General features: G+C 40.5%; 1 protein-coding gene across 1 annotated transcript; it reads left to right on the forward strand.

The window, feature by feature from the left end:
* The first annotated feature begins 689 nt into the window (after positions 1 to 689).
* Positions 690 to 18,688, forward strand: LOC139721191 (uncharacterized). Its single transcript, XM_071632519.1, has 16 exons — positions 690 to 771; positions 2,524 to 2,663; positions 6,204 to 6,339; positions 6,677 to 6,849; positions 7,286 to 7,485; positions 7,723 to 7,888; positions 8,479 to 8,603; positions 8,996 to 9,142; positions 9,631 to 9,775; positions 10,427 to 10,573; positions 10,988 to 11,236; positions 12,131 to 12,429; positions 13,452 to 13,731; positions 16,703 to 16,913; positions 17,525 to 17,643; positions 18,543 to 18,688. The coding sequence occupies exons 2-16, from the start codon at positions 2,585 to 2,587 to the stop codon at positions 18,659 to 18,661; spliced, it is 2,595 nt and encodes an 864-aa protein (XP_071488620.1). The 5' UTR covers positions 690 to 771; positions 2,524 to 2,584; the 3' UTR covers positions 18,662 to 18,688.
* The last annotated feature ends 961 nt before the right edge of the window (positions 18,689 to 19,649 follow it).

Here is a 19,649-nt window from a genome sequence, read left to right on the forward strand (position 1 = left end):
CAAACTTTCACTGATGTGTTCTACTAATATTGCTGCATTTACTCAATCCAAAGTGGACTTATCCCTTAAGGGGTCTGCATGTTGAGATGTAAAAAACACTGCTCAGCTAACTCTTTGTCTGAGCAAGCGATTAGAGAAATTAAGAATCTTAAGCGGCGATCGTGAAAATCTTGATGGAAATTATGTAAACTACAGTGAGCCACATATAGTTTGACTCTCTACTTGGCCTGTGTCCCTGCTATCTACAGTCCAGGTTTAGATGTTTTCTCTGTTGTTTTACTCCAGTCAGTCAGATAGTCCACTTTCTAGATCCAAAAAAACAACAACAACAAATGTTGCTGAAAAGAAATAGAAGAAAAACATGAATTGTGTGAAAACGAAATAAAAAAACCCCAACGAAACAAGCTTAAACACCGAATGACAACATGGCTTTATATTCATAAAAAAAAGATTAGGAATATATTTATTATTGCGTATAATGAGAAGTGTGTTTTGGCTATACCCTCAATTTCCGATGTTTTTGCCAGTGTTTGATGGAGGTTGTCATTAGTAGCACGCCAGAGAGCGGCGGTGAGTGGTATTCTGTCTCCGCTTCCTCCCGACTTCCTGCCAACCAATCCTAGATGAGAGCACAGAGCTAAGTACCAAGCCTGCCGTCGAATCGCTTGATTAGCACAGACGGCTAGGCATAGGCAGACATGTAGAGGCAGCCAGGACGTGAGCGAATGGTGGTGGCGAAAAGTTACAGTGACGGATATACAATTTCAGCCGGTGAGTTACATTCTATTCTTGTCTGAAACTTTTGAGTGACATTTTGAGTAAAGAAATTGCTCTGACTTTGCTCATCTATACAAAGAAATATCGATGTGATCTGTACTCTGTCTTGCTCATCACAGACAGTGTATAGCCTGTAGGCCCCTTTATAAGATGATATTTCTTTACCGTGCAGACTGTTGGCTGGAAAGTTTCATGCCATCATTGAATGAAATACTTTAGTCTTCAACTTTTATTCAAAACAGCATACTACACTGTAGGCACACAGAATACACCTTGTGTCTGTTTAAAGAGGTAAAAAAAAAATAATGGCACGAAAAACTTAATGCACTTATTCACATCCACAAGACAGTAAAACAATGATCTATACCTAAGTTTCATTTAACTTTATGTGGAAGATGTACGGCCGTTTGAGTTAGATAATATATTTGTATGTTGTGTATGGTTTGCGTATGTTTGCTGTTGCTGTACGCATCACGTGATAATTATTTCCATTGTCTAATCGTCCATAGGGCTGTAGGGTGCATAGTAAATGACTCACTGATCGTGCATGGTTCGTAGGACAAAGGTCTACTTCGTTCCGTGTTCTTTGTTTCTGAATTTTTCCTCAGGGCATAACACTGATTGAGACCTTTCGGGTTAGATGCTGGCCCTGAACCTGTCACCATCAATCTAACCAATAAATCAAGTCATGAAGATCGCTTTTTTTCCCTCAACCGGTGTGCAGAATGTCGTTTACCGTGAAGAGCACAATCATTTGTTATCATGATAGCCATTAATACGAAATTCTGAGAATCATTATATTTTATTTCTGAAGCGTTTTCTTTAAATTATTTTCTTTAACTTTCGCAGGCGATTTGTGAAAATCTTCCATTCATCATTGTGTGAAGAGGGGCTTGAATCTGCACAAATCATTACATCGTGTAGAATATATGTGCAGAGACTATACCTATGCACTTGTTTTACAACTTTCAGTCTGTTTCAGTCATCCGACTGCATGAATGATATGGAAATTACCTGCAGCAGATCGATGAGATATATAACATCTCCTTTGAATTGCTCATTTTCTGTCATAGAGCATTTATCATCTGAAACACCTAACTCGATTGCTTTTATTAGGAAGTCCCAAAAGGGAAAAGGAAACAACACAGGAAATGTATGTTACATCAAAGGGGGTGAGGAAAGTGAAAAGGGGAAATAAGATTGACATATAGAGATGTAGATAAACACACAGGTAAGACCAAGAGGAACGGGTACTAATGTAAACGAGACACAGCCTAGAAGATAAAGAGAGGAGAGCAGAACTACAGTACAAAACAACGAACACAGTGTCCTCAGATAGTTCGTGTTTAACTGCTCGGTCGAGAATCTTGTCTACATCTAAATAAGAAGAGGATTCAGGTGTGTGTTTCTTCAATTTGTCTCCCTCTATACAAATCAAATTTGTTAAGAACGCAACTGCTGATCTGTAAATTAACAAACACGACACGTTTGAGTCCCACTGGTTCCTTTTTCCGACATGTTTGTTAATTTACAGGTCAGCAGTTGCGATCTTAAACAAATTTAATTTGTAGAGGGAGATAAATTGAAGAAACTCACACCTGAACCTTCACCCCTCTGCATAATATCTTTCTTTCAAGAAGTGGATTGCTTGAATTCAGTAAATTAGTCTGACAGTCCTCACTCTCTATCATATCTTTTCTCCTTAACAGCAACGAGCCTTAACGATTGTTTGCTTTCTTTGACTAGGATACTGATCATCACGTCACCGTTCGAGAACGTCGTCTGATTGCTGATCGTGTCTGAGACGATGACGAGTCAAGCAAAGTTCTTTGTCACGTTCGTCGTCCTTGTCATCCAGCAGGCGACTTCACAAGCCATCGTTCCAAGTGAGCACAGCTGCCTTATTTCTTTTAGAGTGTCATGAATTCCCTCAAAGCTGTTTGCAAGAGTACTTGAGACTCAGACCAATTATTTTTCGACCTCTCACTAGACTATTTCGTCTATGGATTTTCCTGTTCCCATGTGTAATAGAACTGTAGACCCTTGAAAGAAAAATGAAAAAAGAAAATACAATTACATACCCGCCTCAAGAAAGCTACATGATTTTTATGTCAACATTCTCTTTCGAACCTATATAATGACAAAATATGAGAGCATGTCTTACATCTAGCTTTATTTGCTATCCGAGTAGAAAACTTTTCTTTGAGCAAGAAAATTGAAGATTCAAAACGAGTGTAGACGCTAACTATAATTACACGTTTCTTTATGTTTTTTTTTAACATTGAACGAAGGAAGATGGAGGTTCAAATTACCCATCAGACGTACTAGTGGAAAACACACATGTTTGACTTATACTAGTACTCTTTTATCCTTTGTAAAGTATAGCTTTGTGTGCGGATGAAACCTTAAGATAAAAAAACACACATGTGTTTATCCCAGGGATAGTGAATGTTATGTCATTGATAGAGCAACATAATATGCCAAGAAAGGACTGAATGGTTGTGGGTATATGTTGTAAATGATATTTTCAGAATGGAAGTGTCACCGAATGCTATATCATAATCTTTCACGTATGGATTTCAGAACAGCTTCTTTTCAATAAAGAATTTTAGTTTAGTAGTAATGATTCAATTGCTTACGATGATAACCACAAGATTAGAGATATAAAATCTACGGTTATCGATGTGCAGTCATTTTTAAACGTACTTGTATATGACGTTTGCTTGTTTTTTTGCAAATCAGACACACTGACCAATTTCTACTTTGGGAAGTCAGCAGTGTCACTAAACTTTATTTTATTATGCAATAAAGGGGACACGAGTCGTCTTCTGTATAAAAGACACCAAAGATAAGATTGCTTTTAAAGATGAACAAAGTGACTTGTCCCTCCTCCATGATATTATTGTGTTGATGCAATAAAAACCATGCTTTAGTGACCACTTGTCTGTAAAGACCACACCTCTCCTTCAAGACCGCTATTAATCTGTTTCCGTTCAAGGTATTTTACATTTTAATGAAACTCTCTATTTAAAGATTACCCCTCATTATGACTGCTTTTGCTGTATTTACAATGTGGTCTTTATGCATGTTTCACTGTAGAACTATATGCTCATGAAAGCATGCGGTAACACTTAAAAAAAAATTGCGCTAATCTCCTAAAATCAGTTACGCAATGTACCACATACTCCCATATAATTGTAACCTTCCTATAGAGTGAATAGTGATTGCTCGTCGTGTGCTACAATGTTCAAACATAGAATTCAGTACGAAGGTTTTTTTTTTTTTTCCGATTCGCATGTCGCTCGCCAACATGAACAGACGTGAAAGTGTAAATATTTCGACCGCAATATTGAAGAATTATTGCATGTACAGGTGTATTATGCCATTGTTCTCTGCAACGTGACATAATGCAGAAATATTGTTTCTCCCTGCATTGACCGTTTACATGGTTCAGTCTATTTTATAAGAGTAGGTGTACATGCTTCTCTGATACATCACCATCTTTAGGTATACCTACTTACATGCTTACTTATGTAAAGAGAAAGAATTACAACATTTTGTACCAATGTTAGATCGAATTCTCTCGGGATATATTTCAGTCATCCCGGAAACCAATCGCTTTTTTTTTATCTGTTTGCTTGTCTGTATATATAGCGTTCTGAAACACTGCATCACCAAGTACAGTCACATCGCGAAATAGTCAATTACTTGTGATGCACTCGAGGATAAAACGTTAATTTATGCATATATGAGTTAGGTGTCGTTGATCTTTTTCTACAGACTTTCTGACTATCGCATTGTTATATATGTCTGTGTGCGTGTGCGTGCGTGTGTGTGGATGGGGAAGAAAGAGGGGTTGGGCAGGTGTATAAAGGTATGAGAGAGGTAAGGAAATCTCGGCGGTGATTAACTGATTAACCTCTGTGATGTCCTCACCCCTCTCATATCCTTATACCCCACCCCCGCTCTCCTCCTCATCCCATTCCCTGAACCCTGGCCTTCCCCTCACCCATTCCATTTTTTACCCCCTTTATTTCCTCACCATCCTATGATCCCGTCATCCCTTATTGTCCCCAATCCTACCCTTGACCCCCATTCCCTAAACTTGCCAACCCTTTGACCCCCATCTCCTCATCACTCCCCATCCCCTCAACTCGTCCCCATCCCTTGACCCCCATCCCCTCAATTCGTCCCCATCCCTTGACCCCCATCCCCTCAATTCGTCCCCATCCCTTGACCGCCTATCCCCTCAACTCGTCCCCACCCCTTGACCCCCATCCCGTCAACTCGTCCCCATCCCTTGACCCCTATCCCCTCAACCCTTCCCATCCCTTGACCCCATCTCCTCAACCCTTCCCATCCCCTGACCCCCATCTCCTCAACCCTTCCCATCCCTTGACCCCTATCCCCTAAACCCTTCCCATCCCTTGACCCCCATCTCCTCAACCCTTCCCATCCCCTGACCCCCATCTCCTCAACCCTTCCCATCCCTTGACCCCTATCCCCTAAACCCTTCCCATCCCTTGACCCCTATCCCCTATAAGCCCTTCCCATCCCTTGACCCCTATCCCCTCAACCCTTCCCATCCCTTGACCCCTATCCCCTAAACCCTCCCCTATCCCGTCCCACCCCTATCCCCTCAACCCTTCCCACCCCTTGACCCCCATCCCATAAACCCTCCCCATCCCTTGACCCCCATCCCCACAACCCTCTCCATCCCTTCACCCCTATCACCCAACCCTCTCCCATCCATTGACCGCCTATCCCCTCAACCCTCCCCATCCCCTGACCCCCATCGCCTCCACTCGTCCCCATCCCTTGATCCCTATCAAATTAACTATCCCCCTCCCTTGACCCCTACATCCCCTCAACCCTTCCCCATCTCTTGACCCGTATCCACCCTTCCCATCCCCATGGTTGAGGTGAAGATTCATGTTTTGAACATTCCTAAGTGAGATAATGAGAAACCTCTAATGAAATATGAAAGAGCATGTAATTTTAAGAAGGATTCAACGTTTATTTGATGAAAATTGGTTTTCAAATGGCTGAGATATCCAAGAAAGTGATAATGATAAAAGGCGACTGGCCACACCTTTTATTAGGATCTCTCTGTTTCACCTTGTTTTTGGGTATTTCAGCCACTTCGAAACGGATTTTCATCAGATACACTTTTGATACCCCTTAGAATTGCATGCTCTTTGACATCTCATAGAGTGGTTTCTGAATATCTGGCAAAACGTTAAAAGCTAAATCCTCACCTCAACCAGAACTGTACACACCCTTTAAGGAACACTTGAATTTGCCTTGGAATACCAGAGTAAATCCCCCACCTTCACATCACTGACTGTTGTTATGTGTGATTTATGTGATTGTAAGTGACTGATGATACATTTCAGCCATGTTTTATTCTGTTGACCTCTCAATAGCTATCTTTACACCGGATCGTAACGTCACGGCCTCAGGAGGAGATGACGTCTTACTTGAGTGTCGCCAGACCGCTGGGGCAGCGATGGTCAGCTGGAGAAAAGACGGTGTAGTGGTTGAAGCCTCCGACACGTACCGGTACGCAACGGAAATAATCGATGTTTATCAAGCTCATCACATTCCCCGAAAAAGTAAACCGTCGAATTCCTTAGTCCCCCCCCCCCCCCCTATTCATTTGTTTTGTGTCAGAAGGATCTAGATCTTAGACGTTGAAAATATGACATGATAGTTTTCGTTAAATTGTTGTTTTCGATCAATCCACAACATTAGTAAAACATGTATAATGCGAATTGTGACAGCAGGTAGGCTTGTAAACCGCATTTCAAATATCAGTATTTTTAGAAAATGCGCCTATAACGCACATCTCAACTGATAATATATCATTGTTATTTCTGTTTTATTGCCTTTTTCTCAGGGATGGCCGGGTTTACATGGCCAAAAGCGAAGGGATGTTGATTTTGAACACGGAATTGTGGGACCGCGGTTTGTACACCTGTACCATCGTCCATAGCAACGTCATCGTCATTCATCGCCTTTGGCTTGATATAGCTCCACCTATTGACTCAGATGTGCACAGCAACAGCGCTTGTAACTAAATATTTTCATTACATTTCAAAGAATGTTTAACGAAATTCTATAAGCTGATTAGCAAAAGAGGAGACACGTTTGATATTACAGTGACAGTAAACTACGACAGAGATAAGTGATTTTGTTAATTGCCTTTTTAACTGGGCAACTGGAATGAAAAACACATCGTGGACAATTTGAATTCAGAGAGTCACTTTGAACAATTTTGCCGTGTTTTCCAAAGGGCGTAAGAAAACAAAGATGTTTTCAACTTTTGACAGTACATTATAAGTCATATAATGATTGATGGGGTGTTTAATTCGAATAATTGAAATGCTGGACTTGAGATTTTGTTCTTTTGTTAGATCAATTCGCCAAACAGTAAATACCAGAAACCCATGTCACTGTAAACAGTAGCTATACGTTGACAACATTACACGCATATTACTTTAAACAGTTCAGTGTGGGTACCCCCGTGTACGTGGAAAAGTCGTTGGGGGTAAGGTGTCTAATGAGGGCCAGTCACCGTGGACAGCTTTGTTGTGGAACACCGTTCATAACGAAGCCTTCTGCGGAGCAGTACTCCTGAATCGACGTTGGGTCGTCACCGCAGCACACTGCTTCTCGTTGTCAGGGCTCTCCAAGGACGATTTTGAGGTATGAGGCATCGAGTTCTACTTGTAGGTCTATTCTCATACATAAGAATCTGATGTCTGCTTGCTTTGATTCGATACAATTATTATCTCTGAGCATCCCTTAGAATATATTTGTTTTTAGCAATGTGCGATTTGGAGATAGATAAGGGTTCACTCGACAGCTTCAAATGAGAGGTGACCTCATTTACACATCGATTTTCATGACCTTTGATGATTATCTTGTCTTTCCGTCGTGAAGATTCGACTAGGAGAACACGACACGCAGACTATTGATGGGTACGAGCGAACGTTTCGCGCCGAACAGATCATCAAACACCCGAATTACAACGAACAGACGTACGATTCGGATATCGCTCTAATTAAACTTCAGCAGCCGGTCACCTACACTGACCACATTATTCCATGTAAGTATGTGGGAAGTCGAGATGAAATTCAAACTAAATCAAACAAACAACTGGGTTTATCCAGGACAGGCTTTCGGAAGAAATTAAGAAGAATATATGATGCATTGTATTCGATGAATCTTCCCAGATATAGATCCATCGAAGACGCTGGGACTTTTAATGAGGAAAGAGTGAAAAACGGCAGGGCTGCATGCGATAGGCTTAAATCAACGAAGGTATATAAATTATCAAAACTACACTTTTAATCACAGTTACAGAAATACCCTTAATCAGATTTACAGACCGGAGTTGATGTAGAGGGGTTTTGAGAATGCAGTACCACTGCGACACATCCACGAGTCACTTAATATATTTTCCGTGTCTTCTCATAACATTTGATATTCGGACCTTTTTTTATTTCTCCCACGCAGACGTGCTCTATCAATATACAATGCGTTTCTTGTAGTCATACTGCGTAGGCCTATATAGAGGTAAGTGTATAGCTTCATATGTGGCACTGTTACATTGCTAGTGATTCGTTCTCATACACAGCTATTGGGTATATTGGGATGTAACTTGTGAATTTGGCGTGTAAATGATGCGTTTTCCAGTGTGTTTGCCGAGTGAGCTGCGAGCTGAAGAACTCCTCCAATCGGGTCTGCGAGGGTTCGTCACCGGCTGGGGGCACACTGCCGAGGACCGTCAGGGGGAAGATTACTCTCGCTTTTTACGAAAGGTACTCACCGCAACCTAATCTCTCATTCGTGTGAATTATATACTCCATCGTGTCTGTATTTCATTGCAGGCATATATGTATCACAGAAGACTAAAGCGTCTTGATTGGTTATTGTGTAATTCAGGGAAATAATGAATGCATATGAAATACATTGAAGTCATTAATCAAGTATAATAATTCTCTTGAAGGACTTCGTTGTTGGGAAATGTCATCACTACAGTGTATAGTGAGCCAATCAAACACGAATTAGGTCGACAGTTAATACCTTCCCGATGATAACCGATATCCTGTAAGCTGATTTGCCTTTCTACTGCATCAGAAATTGTCCTTTCTCTAAGGATCTTGCATCATTGATTTGCCACAAACCTGGTCCAATCTCTCGCTCGTCTTAGGTCCGGCTGGCTTTCGTCAGCCAACAGGAGTGCGGTAATCGCCACAGTGACATCATCACCAACAACATGTTTTGTGCAGACGGTGGCAACAAACCTGACAGCAGAGATGCCTGCCATGGCGACAGTGGCGGCCCCTTCGTTACCAAGGTAACCACAAATGGACACGTATTACCTCGTCCAAGATAATCTTCATCCTTGAGGCATGTTTTCTTGTAGAACGTTTAGATGTCACAAACACCATGATTTGTATGCAAATTATATTAATCTTATTAGTTGCTTATACTGCAGCTTTCTTCTTTCGATAGACAGAAATAAAGTATGGTTTGAATTGAATGCTTAAATAGAATCAGTTTAGTCTTAACTGATCATTAAATACAGTAAACATGATGTAAAACGTCTTAATCAGACACTCACTATGAATATCACTATATTCTGCGTATCAATACTTCTTTGATCCCCTTCGTAACGGTTCCAATTCTCCGCTGCAGTATTGCCTCAGGCTATCGTATCCATTTAATACACCGATCTGTTCCATGCCTCTGTATCTGCACGCGCCAAAGCTTAAATCTGATTTCATACATCCATCTGTAGTATTCATCTCCAATGTTACCTTTTGATGTTGTTTGTTCATACAGGACAAAAAGAGGTGGTACCTGCTAGGGATCGTGAGTTGGGGTATCGGATGCGCCAGGCCGGAGTACCCTGGGGTCTACACGCGAGTCCACCGCTTTAGGCAGTGGATAATGGACCTTATACAGCAAGACATGATCACCTGTGAAGGTGAGTGAGGAACATTGCTTCTTGCAAGCCACTCTACCTTCTCTTTACTCCAAGAATTCTGCACTTATAAGAGATAGAGAAAGAGGATTTAGCTTGAGCGACGACAAAATCGTACAGTGTAATAGGAATCTGGAGAGACCAGTAACGTTCTATTGTATTGCTTTTACATTGTCCTTGATTATACTATTACTAACTGTAGTCGTACTGTCGAGATCCCAGGGGTAAAATCTATATATAGGTAATGTAACCGAATGTGTGTATATACTGGATATCAGGGAATAGTGCTTTATATTGTTTATAATACTGGATCGATATAAAGTACAATTAACAGACTTCCACACATTCTCTGTTTTTTTTTTAACATGATGAAAAAGCATAGATGTAATAACATTACCTTTAACATGAAGCATAACCAAGTCGAGAGAATAAGTGTATGTACTTATAAGTATAAAAAAGAAGATATTTCGTTGAATTATCAGTTCATTTTCTTTTTATCATACCATTACTTCTTTGATATCACGATTTATTGTAGCCTTCTTATCAAGCGATGACTGGATATAGATCCATCCACACTGTAAAAATATATTTCAAGTTTTGAACGGATTGTCGCATTTCCTTCAACTTTTGATGAGTTATACTTCCCTGTGTCAGAGTCGTCGTTTGAGATGGGCGAAGATCTGCGTGCCTCTACCAAAGAGGCCAACAATCTCCGGTTACTGAACCAGGAACAAAGTCGGCAAATCGAACACCTGCAGGCGGAGCTCATTAGAAAGAACCAGGACATTTTTGAGCTTCGAGGTGAGTCACATTTTGGTCCGAGCATTCTCAAGAAAGTAAACAGTTGGGCACCCTCTCAGCTGTAATAAGGCGCCAGTAGGGGGCAGCAGGTGTAGTGTCATTGATATTATCCACCAGCCTTATAGGCAATACATGTACCATATATATATCGTGCTTTTTATCTTTTAAATGATAGTCTAGAAACGGGGAAATGTAAACGTCCTCATTTATAGTTGCCAAGCTAAGGACTATTTGGTAGAAACAAGCAGCTGTCTCCCCTCCCTCTCTCTTTGCTTTCTGTCTGTCTGTCTCTCTTCATCTGTCTACCATTTCATCTATCCACCAGTAAGTCTGGCTATTCAATTATATGATTTTGGCATATCTAATTTTAGCGATACCATCATTTTACTCTGCTAACCATCGCAATCTTTATAGAGCGAGAGCTAAACACTAACTGCGAAAATCCGTCGTCAACGACCAGTGCGTCGACAGTCACCTCTGCTCCACAATCTACCACGTCACCTCCGACCACGGAAGCGAGACCGGTGACCACGATGGCCCCCATCCCGGAAGTGTCTGTGCCTTGTCGTCATAACATGTGTTGGCACGTCAGTGTACGGGCTTCGTGTCACGGCGGACTGTGCGTCTGTAACTCGCCTGATCACTCCCGTATCACGTGCCTTCGTGAGTTCTGCATGTTCCTCAATGGTTATGATACTGATTTGAAAAGAATCTTTACGTTAGGCTAGAGCAAAGTAAAGTTCTCTCTGAAAGATTCCTTTTCAAACTGCATTTGATAATAATGCGTTACCTAGGGAAGTAGCTAAAGGGCCTATCTCAATGGAGGAGACTTTGTCGCGACTGATCAGTCGACGCGTGAGTCTTGCGACTCTAAAGACCAAAAAATGGTTTGCGCTCTCACCAAGAAGGTGACTCCTGAGCGACGTCTAAGCGTCTCCAAACAAGGTGACAACTTGTTCGCCGCGACGTCTCCGAGACATTTTCTCAGTCGCCGAGACGTCTCCGCGAAATATTCCGATAGGTCACCAACAGGTCTCCGCAAAGTCGCGGAGACGTTTCGGAGACTTCGCGGACAAAATTGGTCTCCAAGAATTGACTGCTACAATAAGGAGACGTTGCGGAGACGAACGGAGACGTCTCCGAGACCAGCTGGAGACTGGAAAATGTCTCTGAAAAATTCGAACAGTTTCAATTCTCTCGCGACTCTTCGGAGACCAGGCTATAATCTCCAGAAGACGTCACCGCGACCAGTGATACTCGAGTCGTCACCAGGTCGCCATTCAGTCTCCAAGTCAATGAGATATCCACTTTATACTTAACGTTTAAAGATGCCGTAATACTCTTCCACGAATACGAAAATTTCTAGGTATTTATATACCAATCACACCTGTCTTGATTTCTTTATTCATCTTTCTGCCTATTCATATGTTATTATCATAATGATAGGGAAAATGAATTATCGAATGAAAAGATAGACTACTACTGAATTAAACTAACCCAGAATAATTAATTGCACACAGGAATTCATTATTTTAACTTCTTTTCCCGTACCCATAGCTTCAGTAGGAGCTTGCCATATCTACCAGAACAACTCGTACGCTCTAGCTCGTGCATCATTTCGTGGCGAGTCCCGCATTGGTACGACGTTTGCGTGTAAAGGAGACCGAACCTCAAACATTCACATCATCAGTGTGCACGAGGGTCCTCATCGATCTAGACCGCCAGCGCCCGGAGACGTGCGGGTTCAAATCACTGGAGGCGATCAGGGGCCACTCACACTCCTATTTTCTTCCTACGAACCGGTCCGCTGGCTTGTCAACGTCGATCAGGGAATCGTTGTCGAGAGGGTTATTCTTGTAGGTGACATGAATTTCTCGAGAAAACAAAATCTCAACATCAAATTATACATGACATGACAAGACAAAGGATGAAAGTTGGATTGTCATTACTGTTTCGCAACAACCATAAGGACAAACTCATAGAGCAATTTGTCGATCAGTTTCAACAACCCATAAGGACATTCGACCATAAGAAATATGTAGGACAGTAACTAGAAATTCTCAGTTACATAGGGCCTATTAGTTTTATTTTTGTTTTGCCTAAAATAGGAAACGGTAATCAAAATGCGTTCATTTCTTGAACGAAGTATTCGTGCAATCCTACTGATTCTTAAATGACCAAAAAAAAAAAATGCAACCATGTACTTGTATGTTTGATTTTAATCCATATCCACTAGTTTTGATATGTAAGAATACTATTCACGACACAAGGACACTCGGCGCTGTTGGTAATCAGGTGATGAATCACTTTACTATAATATTGTTGCCTATAGCAACGGCGCATATTGTAGTCAATAAGGTTGATTGGAAGAAACTGGTATCTTTCTCACGCTAGGAGTAAAATCAGGAAACTCTGGTATACAATTAGCTACAATAGCGGTATGCAGATCAAAATGGTTTTACTTTAATAGTTTGGCCTTACATGACAGAAGTATGGAGGTTTTCTTTCATGCTGCTACAACTCTCCTGGAGTAAGATCGTATGCGCTCTATTATGAACACCAGAGTGAAAAAAGAAGAACCTAGTCACATGCTGCTAAGGACAGGGTAGAGAGACTACTACTGAGCGGAAGGCAGTCTACAGCACTGACGCGATGTTTGAACTAATCCCGCACTAGATCCTTCTTTTTCACTTGGTGTTCATGATGATACAACTCGAGCATACGGCTTTACTCAAGGAGAGGAACAGCAAAATCGAAAACCCCTGTAACTATGCACTCTCTCCGCAAAAAAAAAGCCCTTCATTCTAATGGAAAAAAGATTATCTAAACAAACTAATATTCACACGTCCCTTTCTTCACCCGTATCCTCCTTTCAAAGACGGCTTACTACCTAGCCCTCAGCAGCGTTGAACTTTCGACCTGGCCTTCTCATCCGAACACAACAGTAGTCAAAGTCAGCCGTGTTCCATTCGGCTACGGATTGGACAGTAGCGGGACACATACGGCCGACTTCCTGAAGTATGTCCGTAACACATATGGTGAGATAGGATCGTTTACTGGTACCCTTCGAGCAGACGAGTGGGTGTTGACTGTGCCCGGAGCTCCCCCGGTCCAACACTCCTTAGGAGGCTTAAGTTTGCCGCTGCCTATGGCCAGAGGTACAACGATTTCCTTTCCATCATTCATTTCATCATTATACTCCAGAGAAACACCGATTACACTTTTATTATCACCTACAACTATCATCGGGTGGGCGCGTTTTGTCTCCTTTAACATTTCGCTCTTCTACTGCTGCGTCGTAATGTTTCATGACATGTCATGATGAATAAAAATGGCTTCTCTAGGCAAAAAAAAAATATACTTCGCAAAAGGAATACAACTCATTGTCCATTTATACAGATCTCAACTGTTTTTCTGGATTGACCTGAAAGCAGTCTTTCAGTGTGCTGGAAAACTCATACAATACTTATATTTTTGTCATATGAAAATAAATCGACGATAACCTCTCATAGTTGTGCGTTAAGGGGGTATCTCACTGAGCGGCGAACGTTTGCGAACGTAGCGAATTTGGGAATTCGCCAGGGTTCGTAAAGCTGGTATCTCACTGAGCGGCGAACGTTTGCGAACGTAGCGAATTTGAGATTCGCCAACTTTTCTGACGAATGTTTGCGAAAAATCAAAGTTCGCTTCTGCCATTAGCGACAGTTAGCGACTTTTAGCGATGTTTAACGACAATTAGCAACACTTTAGCGAATGTTTGCGAAAGTGTTTGCGAACACAGGTGGCGACTATTAGCGAATGTTAGCAAATGTTAGCGACAATTTTGCAAATGTTAGCGACATTTTGCAAATATTAGCAACTGTTTGCAAATTCTTTGCGACAATTTTGCGAATGTTCTTGGACCTAGAAAAGTACCAGGCGATTGTGTATAGTAAGACCCATATAACGACATAAAACCTTCCACTGAATTCAGATCTCTTGTGACAACCATTCAAGATGGATTTCCAGGATATGGAAATAAATTTCTGCCAAGAAGAGGCTCAAGGTGTTGCTATCCTTGAAGAGCTGCTTTGTCAGGCTGCTGCTACAGCTATTCTCTCTAAAAAAGGAAGAGTGAAAATGTTCACTCTTGAAGAAGTGAATAACAGAAAAGTGTGAGTTTCAAGTGAAATTAGAGTGATTTTGGAGTGAAAATGTTCATTTTCACTCATTCTGGAGTGACCTCAGGGATCACTCCAAGATTTTCGAGTGATCCCTGAGGTCACTCCAAAATGAGTGAAAATAGATATTTTCACTCAAAATTCACTCCAATTTCACTCAAAACTCACTATTTTCTGTAATTCACTCCTTCAAGAGTGAACATTTTCACTCTTTCTTTTTTAGAGAGTTGTGCAGCATAAGAGAAATAAAATAAAGAAAAACAAGAAAGGAAGAAGAAAAGAAAGAGAGTCAGAGAGTGCTTGTTGCAGAGGACAGACTTTAGTCAATATGAAAAGCTTTTGAAGCAATTACAATCATGATGGAGATGTCAAGAGCTTCAAGAACTTTCTTAGAGTGGAACCTTGTCTGTTTCAGAAGCTTTTATATAGGAACCATGTGGTTACTTGTTCGCTAGCAGTGGCGAATCACATAAAAACGTTAGCGACACCGTATTACGACCGTTTGCGAATTCTTACGAGTGTTTTGCGAATGTTTGCGAATGTTAGCAACTGTTAGCGAAAATACAAATTCGCAAAGGTTCGCAAAGAAATTTTGAACATGTTCAAAATTTCTTTGCGACAAGAAAAACTGTTTGCGACAATAAAAACCGTTTGCGAACTTTCTTGCGAATGTTAACGAACCTTTTGCAACCGTTTACGAACCCTGGCGAATTCCCAAATTCGCTACGTTCGCAAACGTTCGCCGCTCAGTGAGATACCCCCTTAAACGGTTGCAAAAGGTTCGTTAACATTCGCAAGAAAGTTCGCAAACGGTTTTTATTGTCGCAAACAGTTTTTCTTGTCGCAAAGAAATTTTGAACATGTTCAGAATTTCTTTGCGAACCTTTGCGAATTTGTATTTTCGCTAACAGTTGCAAACATTCGCAAACATTCGCAAAACACTCGTAAGAATTCGCAAACGGTCGTAATACGGTGTCGCTAACATTTTTATATGATTCGCCACTGCTCCTATATAAAAGCTTCTGAAACAGACAAGGTTCCACTCTAAGAAAGTTCTTGAAGCTCTTGACATCTCCATCATGATTGTAATTGCTTCAAAAGCTTTTCATATTGACTAAAGTCTGTCCTCTGCAACAAGCACTCTCTGACTCTCTTTCTTTTCTTCTTCCTTTCTTGTTTTTCTTTATTTTATTTCTCTTATGCTGCACAATAGCTGTAGCAGCAGCCTGACAAAGCAGCTCTTCAAGGATAGCAACACCTTGAGCCTCTTCTTGGCAGAAATTTATTTCCATATCCTGGAAATCCATCTTGAACGGTTGTCACAAGAGATCTGAATTCAGTGGAAGGTTTTATGTCGTTTTATGGGCCTTACTATACACAATCGCCTGGTACTTTTTTAGGTCCAAGAACATTCGCAAAATTGTCGCAAAGGATTTGCAAAACTGTCGCTAACATTTGCAAAATTGTCGCTAACATTTGCAAAATTGTCGCTAACATTTTGCTAACATTCGCTAATAGTGGCCACCTGTGTTCGCAAACACTTTCGCAAACATTCGCTAAAGTGTTGCTAATTGTCGCTAAACATCGCTAAAAGTCGCTAACTGTCGCTAATGGCAGAAGCGAACTTTGATTTTTCGCAAACATTCGTCAGAAAAGTTGGCGAATCTCAAATTCGCTACGTTCGCAAACGTTCGCCGCTCAGTGAGATATCAGCTTTAGTCAGTGAAAACATTTCATATTACGACATCACGAAGAGTAGATGGACCCCCTAAAAAAGAGAAGAAATAATAAAAAACAATTAATGATAATAAAAACAGTTTTGACTATAAACCATGTGAATTTATAAGATGGCAATATGCAAGCCGCGAGTTTTATCAGTCATGGTATGACAGATATGAAGATGTAATAAAGTTTCCGTTATATCCTGTACGTCAACCTTTGCGTCGCCGTGTTTATCTCGCTTCCACAGTCCAGTCGCCGCTGTCGTACGCCCACTGGACACGTTACTCGTTCCGTTATGACAGCTCTTGGTGTGCATGTGATGGTGGAGACCAATACGTGAGGATGCTGGGCGGAGGAAACCAGCCTGGCTTCGGAGTCAAATTCGTTGGAGTGGTCCTCTGCCAGACTCCAAATCGCTACAAGATCTTTCTATCCAGCGATTTAACTGATATTTTCTTGTGAGTAACTTATTTTACGGTCAAGAAAAAAAATCACTTAAACTTCTCTAGGTGGTCAAATGTCAGAGAATGAGGTAAAAAAAAAATCAGGAAACAATGCAATCACTGTTCAAACGATGCACGTGACTTTGTGTTATACCATACGAAATTTATGAAATTGTATATGTGTTATACCATACGGTATGTGTTGTACCATACGAAATTTATTTATACCATACAAAATTTATACCATACAATAATTATACCATACAAAATTTCTGCTGAAACTTCAAACTTACTATGTAAAAACAAGGACATAGGGTGTCGCAATGAAGGATACTATAGTTCACAGCAATTAAAACGGAAATCTCACGAGTAAGTGTTCTCGACTTTTCCTCTCGAAATCTAGGTAGGTGCATGCAGTAGACATATCAATAAATACCGGCACTTTTTTGACCAGAGGTAAACGCTTCAACGTATTTACCTAAATGCAAAAAGGAACATCGCTTATTGGTATATTAGGACGAACATTACGAAACCATTCCTTTCATATTTTACAATTCATATTCATACAAACAGTAATTTGCGTGAAGTATATAATGTTCCTCTTCATATTCAATCGATACACGTAGGAACATCGGCGACTCCCATGGGCGTGGTCACGATCATTGTGAGTTTGTTGGTGCTCAAGCAGAGAACGAAAGTTTCACGCTGACCGCTAATGACTTCTTCTACGTCCCTACGGCCACAGGTAAGTATTGTTTTCAACACTTTGGACAGAAGATATTTCTTAGGCCAACGCTTTCCGATCAGACTATTAAACGGGCATGTTGTGTCTTCATCGGTTGTTGTACTGCATGGTCCAGGTGCGGGAAACTCCAACGTTTGAACCATGACGATGTAGTGGTTCTTGGGGAGTGAATTGTAATTGGTAATTGTCCTCTAAAACTTGGAGCTGCACTAGATCGATGATTGGAAGAAAGTTTGCGTGTTGCCAGTAAATCATCGGAATTGGCATTCTACGTCACTGTGGTTGTCGTTCTCATTTGATGTCAACATGACCTAGTCTCAAATCATCCGTTTTTTATTTAGATGTAGTTAGTCTTTATTCATTAAAGGTCCATAGATTTCCTCGACATTGTCTTGATAACTCTGTGTGGTTAGCAATTATTCCATAGATTCCCCCAGAATGACAAGTCAATTACCGGGTAACTATCTTCCAATCTGTAATCACGACCACTATACAAATATACATGTATAAATCACCTACTTTTCACTGATCTATTGCTTTCATTTCACTTGTTCTCCCCCCCCCCCCCCCGAATAATCACTTTAATATGAACTTTCTTTTGAAATCATTCATAATTGCACAAATCGATTTCCTTTAAAAAAATACACATTTCAGTAATGGTGGTATTAACATGATAAATATAGATGATTGGATAATTGAAAGATCACATTATTTTGTACATGCCCTTCACAAAGTTAATGAAAACAATAAATCACATGCTGTAGAATGAACTTTGAATATTACAGCTTGGTTCATTCTGCTCTGGAATGAATAGTGAATGTTTGCGACTGCTGAACAGAGTACAATGTATATTCCACGTCTTTCCAGTAATTCAAACCATTTCTTCTCTTTTTCTTCAGGCTATTATCGAGATACTTGGGGGAGCGATGTTACAGTTGGGACTATAGGGGGCGGCATCAGACATTGGACAGGCAGGACAATGGTTGGATGGTACGACTGTGGAGTACCAATACCTTGAACCTCAATCAACCAGCCAGAGTCTTGGGTGACTCATGAATGAACAGCTTGAGAGATGCTTAAAGATCTTGTACAATGTATGTCTGGCTCACAGTAATCAGGTTTTCAATATGATTGGAACTGATGTGATAGGCAACAATTCTGAATTGTTATGCTGCTGGGTTTGTTTGCTTTGATTGACTAACGTCATTTTTAACTCAAGAAGCCCAGGAAACTTCCCATACATTGTAATTGGTAGGCTGAAATGTAAAACAAGGCATTGTAATTTAGTTATTGCATCTACATGTATAGCATACAAGGAAACCTACTGGCTGTTTAACCTGTGCCAATGAGTCAAATATGCACCAATTTCACACACATACTTATGGACTGTTAATTCATGTGGCACAAAGAGATTTAGAGTTTTTTGTTTTTTTTTAATCTCTGAATGTATGGGGCAGCAGTTCCAGACTAACATGTTTTTGTACATTTATTAGTCCAGAAATGCCATTGGTTAAACCTGAAAGAAGACAAAAAACACCAACACCGTTAGTTTGTGAAGAGTACTGAATGTGTAAATCAAAAGTTGAGCAGGATGATCACACTTACTTGTTTTTTAACCCAGTTATCTGGTGCTGATCTTCACTTTAGATGATCATTTGTAGGCAGTTGGAAGAGGTTTCAGATGTCATTTTACTCAGAAACATGGAACACTTGATATCAACCCTTGTGACAAGTCTATCAATCCTGTCTTTGAAAACGCTCTATACCAGCTAATCTGCCTTACAGTTTTTGTCATAACATGTGTATATTTTTTTGTTTTCATTAACTGTGATATAAAATAGTTGAAGCATAAATATCAGTAAATGAGAAAATATGTAAAAAAAAAAAAAAAATGTGTCAAAATATCATGATTCAACATTAAATTGAATATTGTACCAGTTTGTAGCCAACATTGTTCTCCATTTCTGTGCTGTCTCTTACGCTAGGTTTACATTGTGTTCCAGGTG

Source organism: Diadema antillarum, unplaced genomic scaffold (genome assembly GCF_040938485.1).
Source record: "Diadema antillarum isolate AM-2024a unplaced genomic scaffold, OU_Dant_1.0 scf00000139, whole genome shotgun sequence".
Lineage (NCBI taxonomy): Eukaryota > Metazoa > Echinodermata > Echinoidea > Diadematoida > Diadematidae > Diadema > Diadema antillarum.

What these genes read in the sequence shown, in the direction of transcription:
- LOC139721191 (XM_071632519.1), top strand. Translation starts at nt 2,585, where the DNA reads ATGACGAGTCAAGCAAAGTTCTTTGTCACGTTCGTCGTCCTTGTCATC. An exon ending in TTGTCGAGAGGGTTATTCTT is followed by an intron (nt 12,430 to 13,451) that starts GTAGGTGACATG and finishes CTCCTTTCAAAG; the next exon opens with ACGGCTTACTACCTAGCCCT. An exon ending in GCCGCTGCCTATGGCCAGAG is followed by an intron (nt 13,732 to 16,702) that starts GTACAACGATTT and finishes TCGCTTCCACAG; the next exon opens with TCCAGTCGCCGCTGTCGTAC.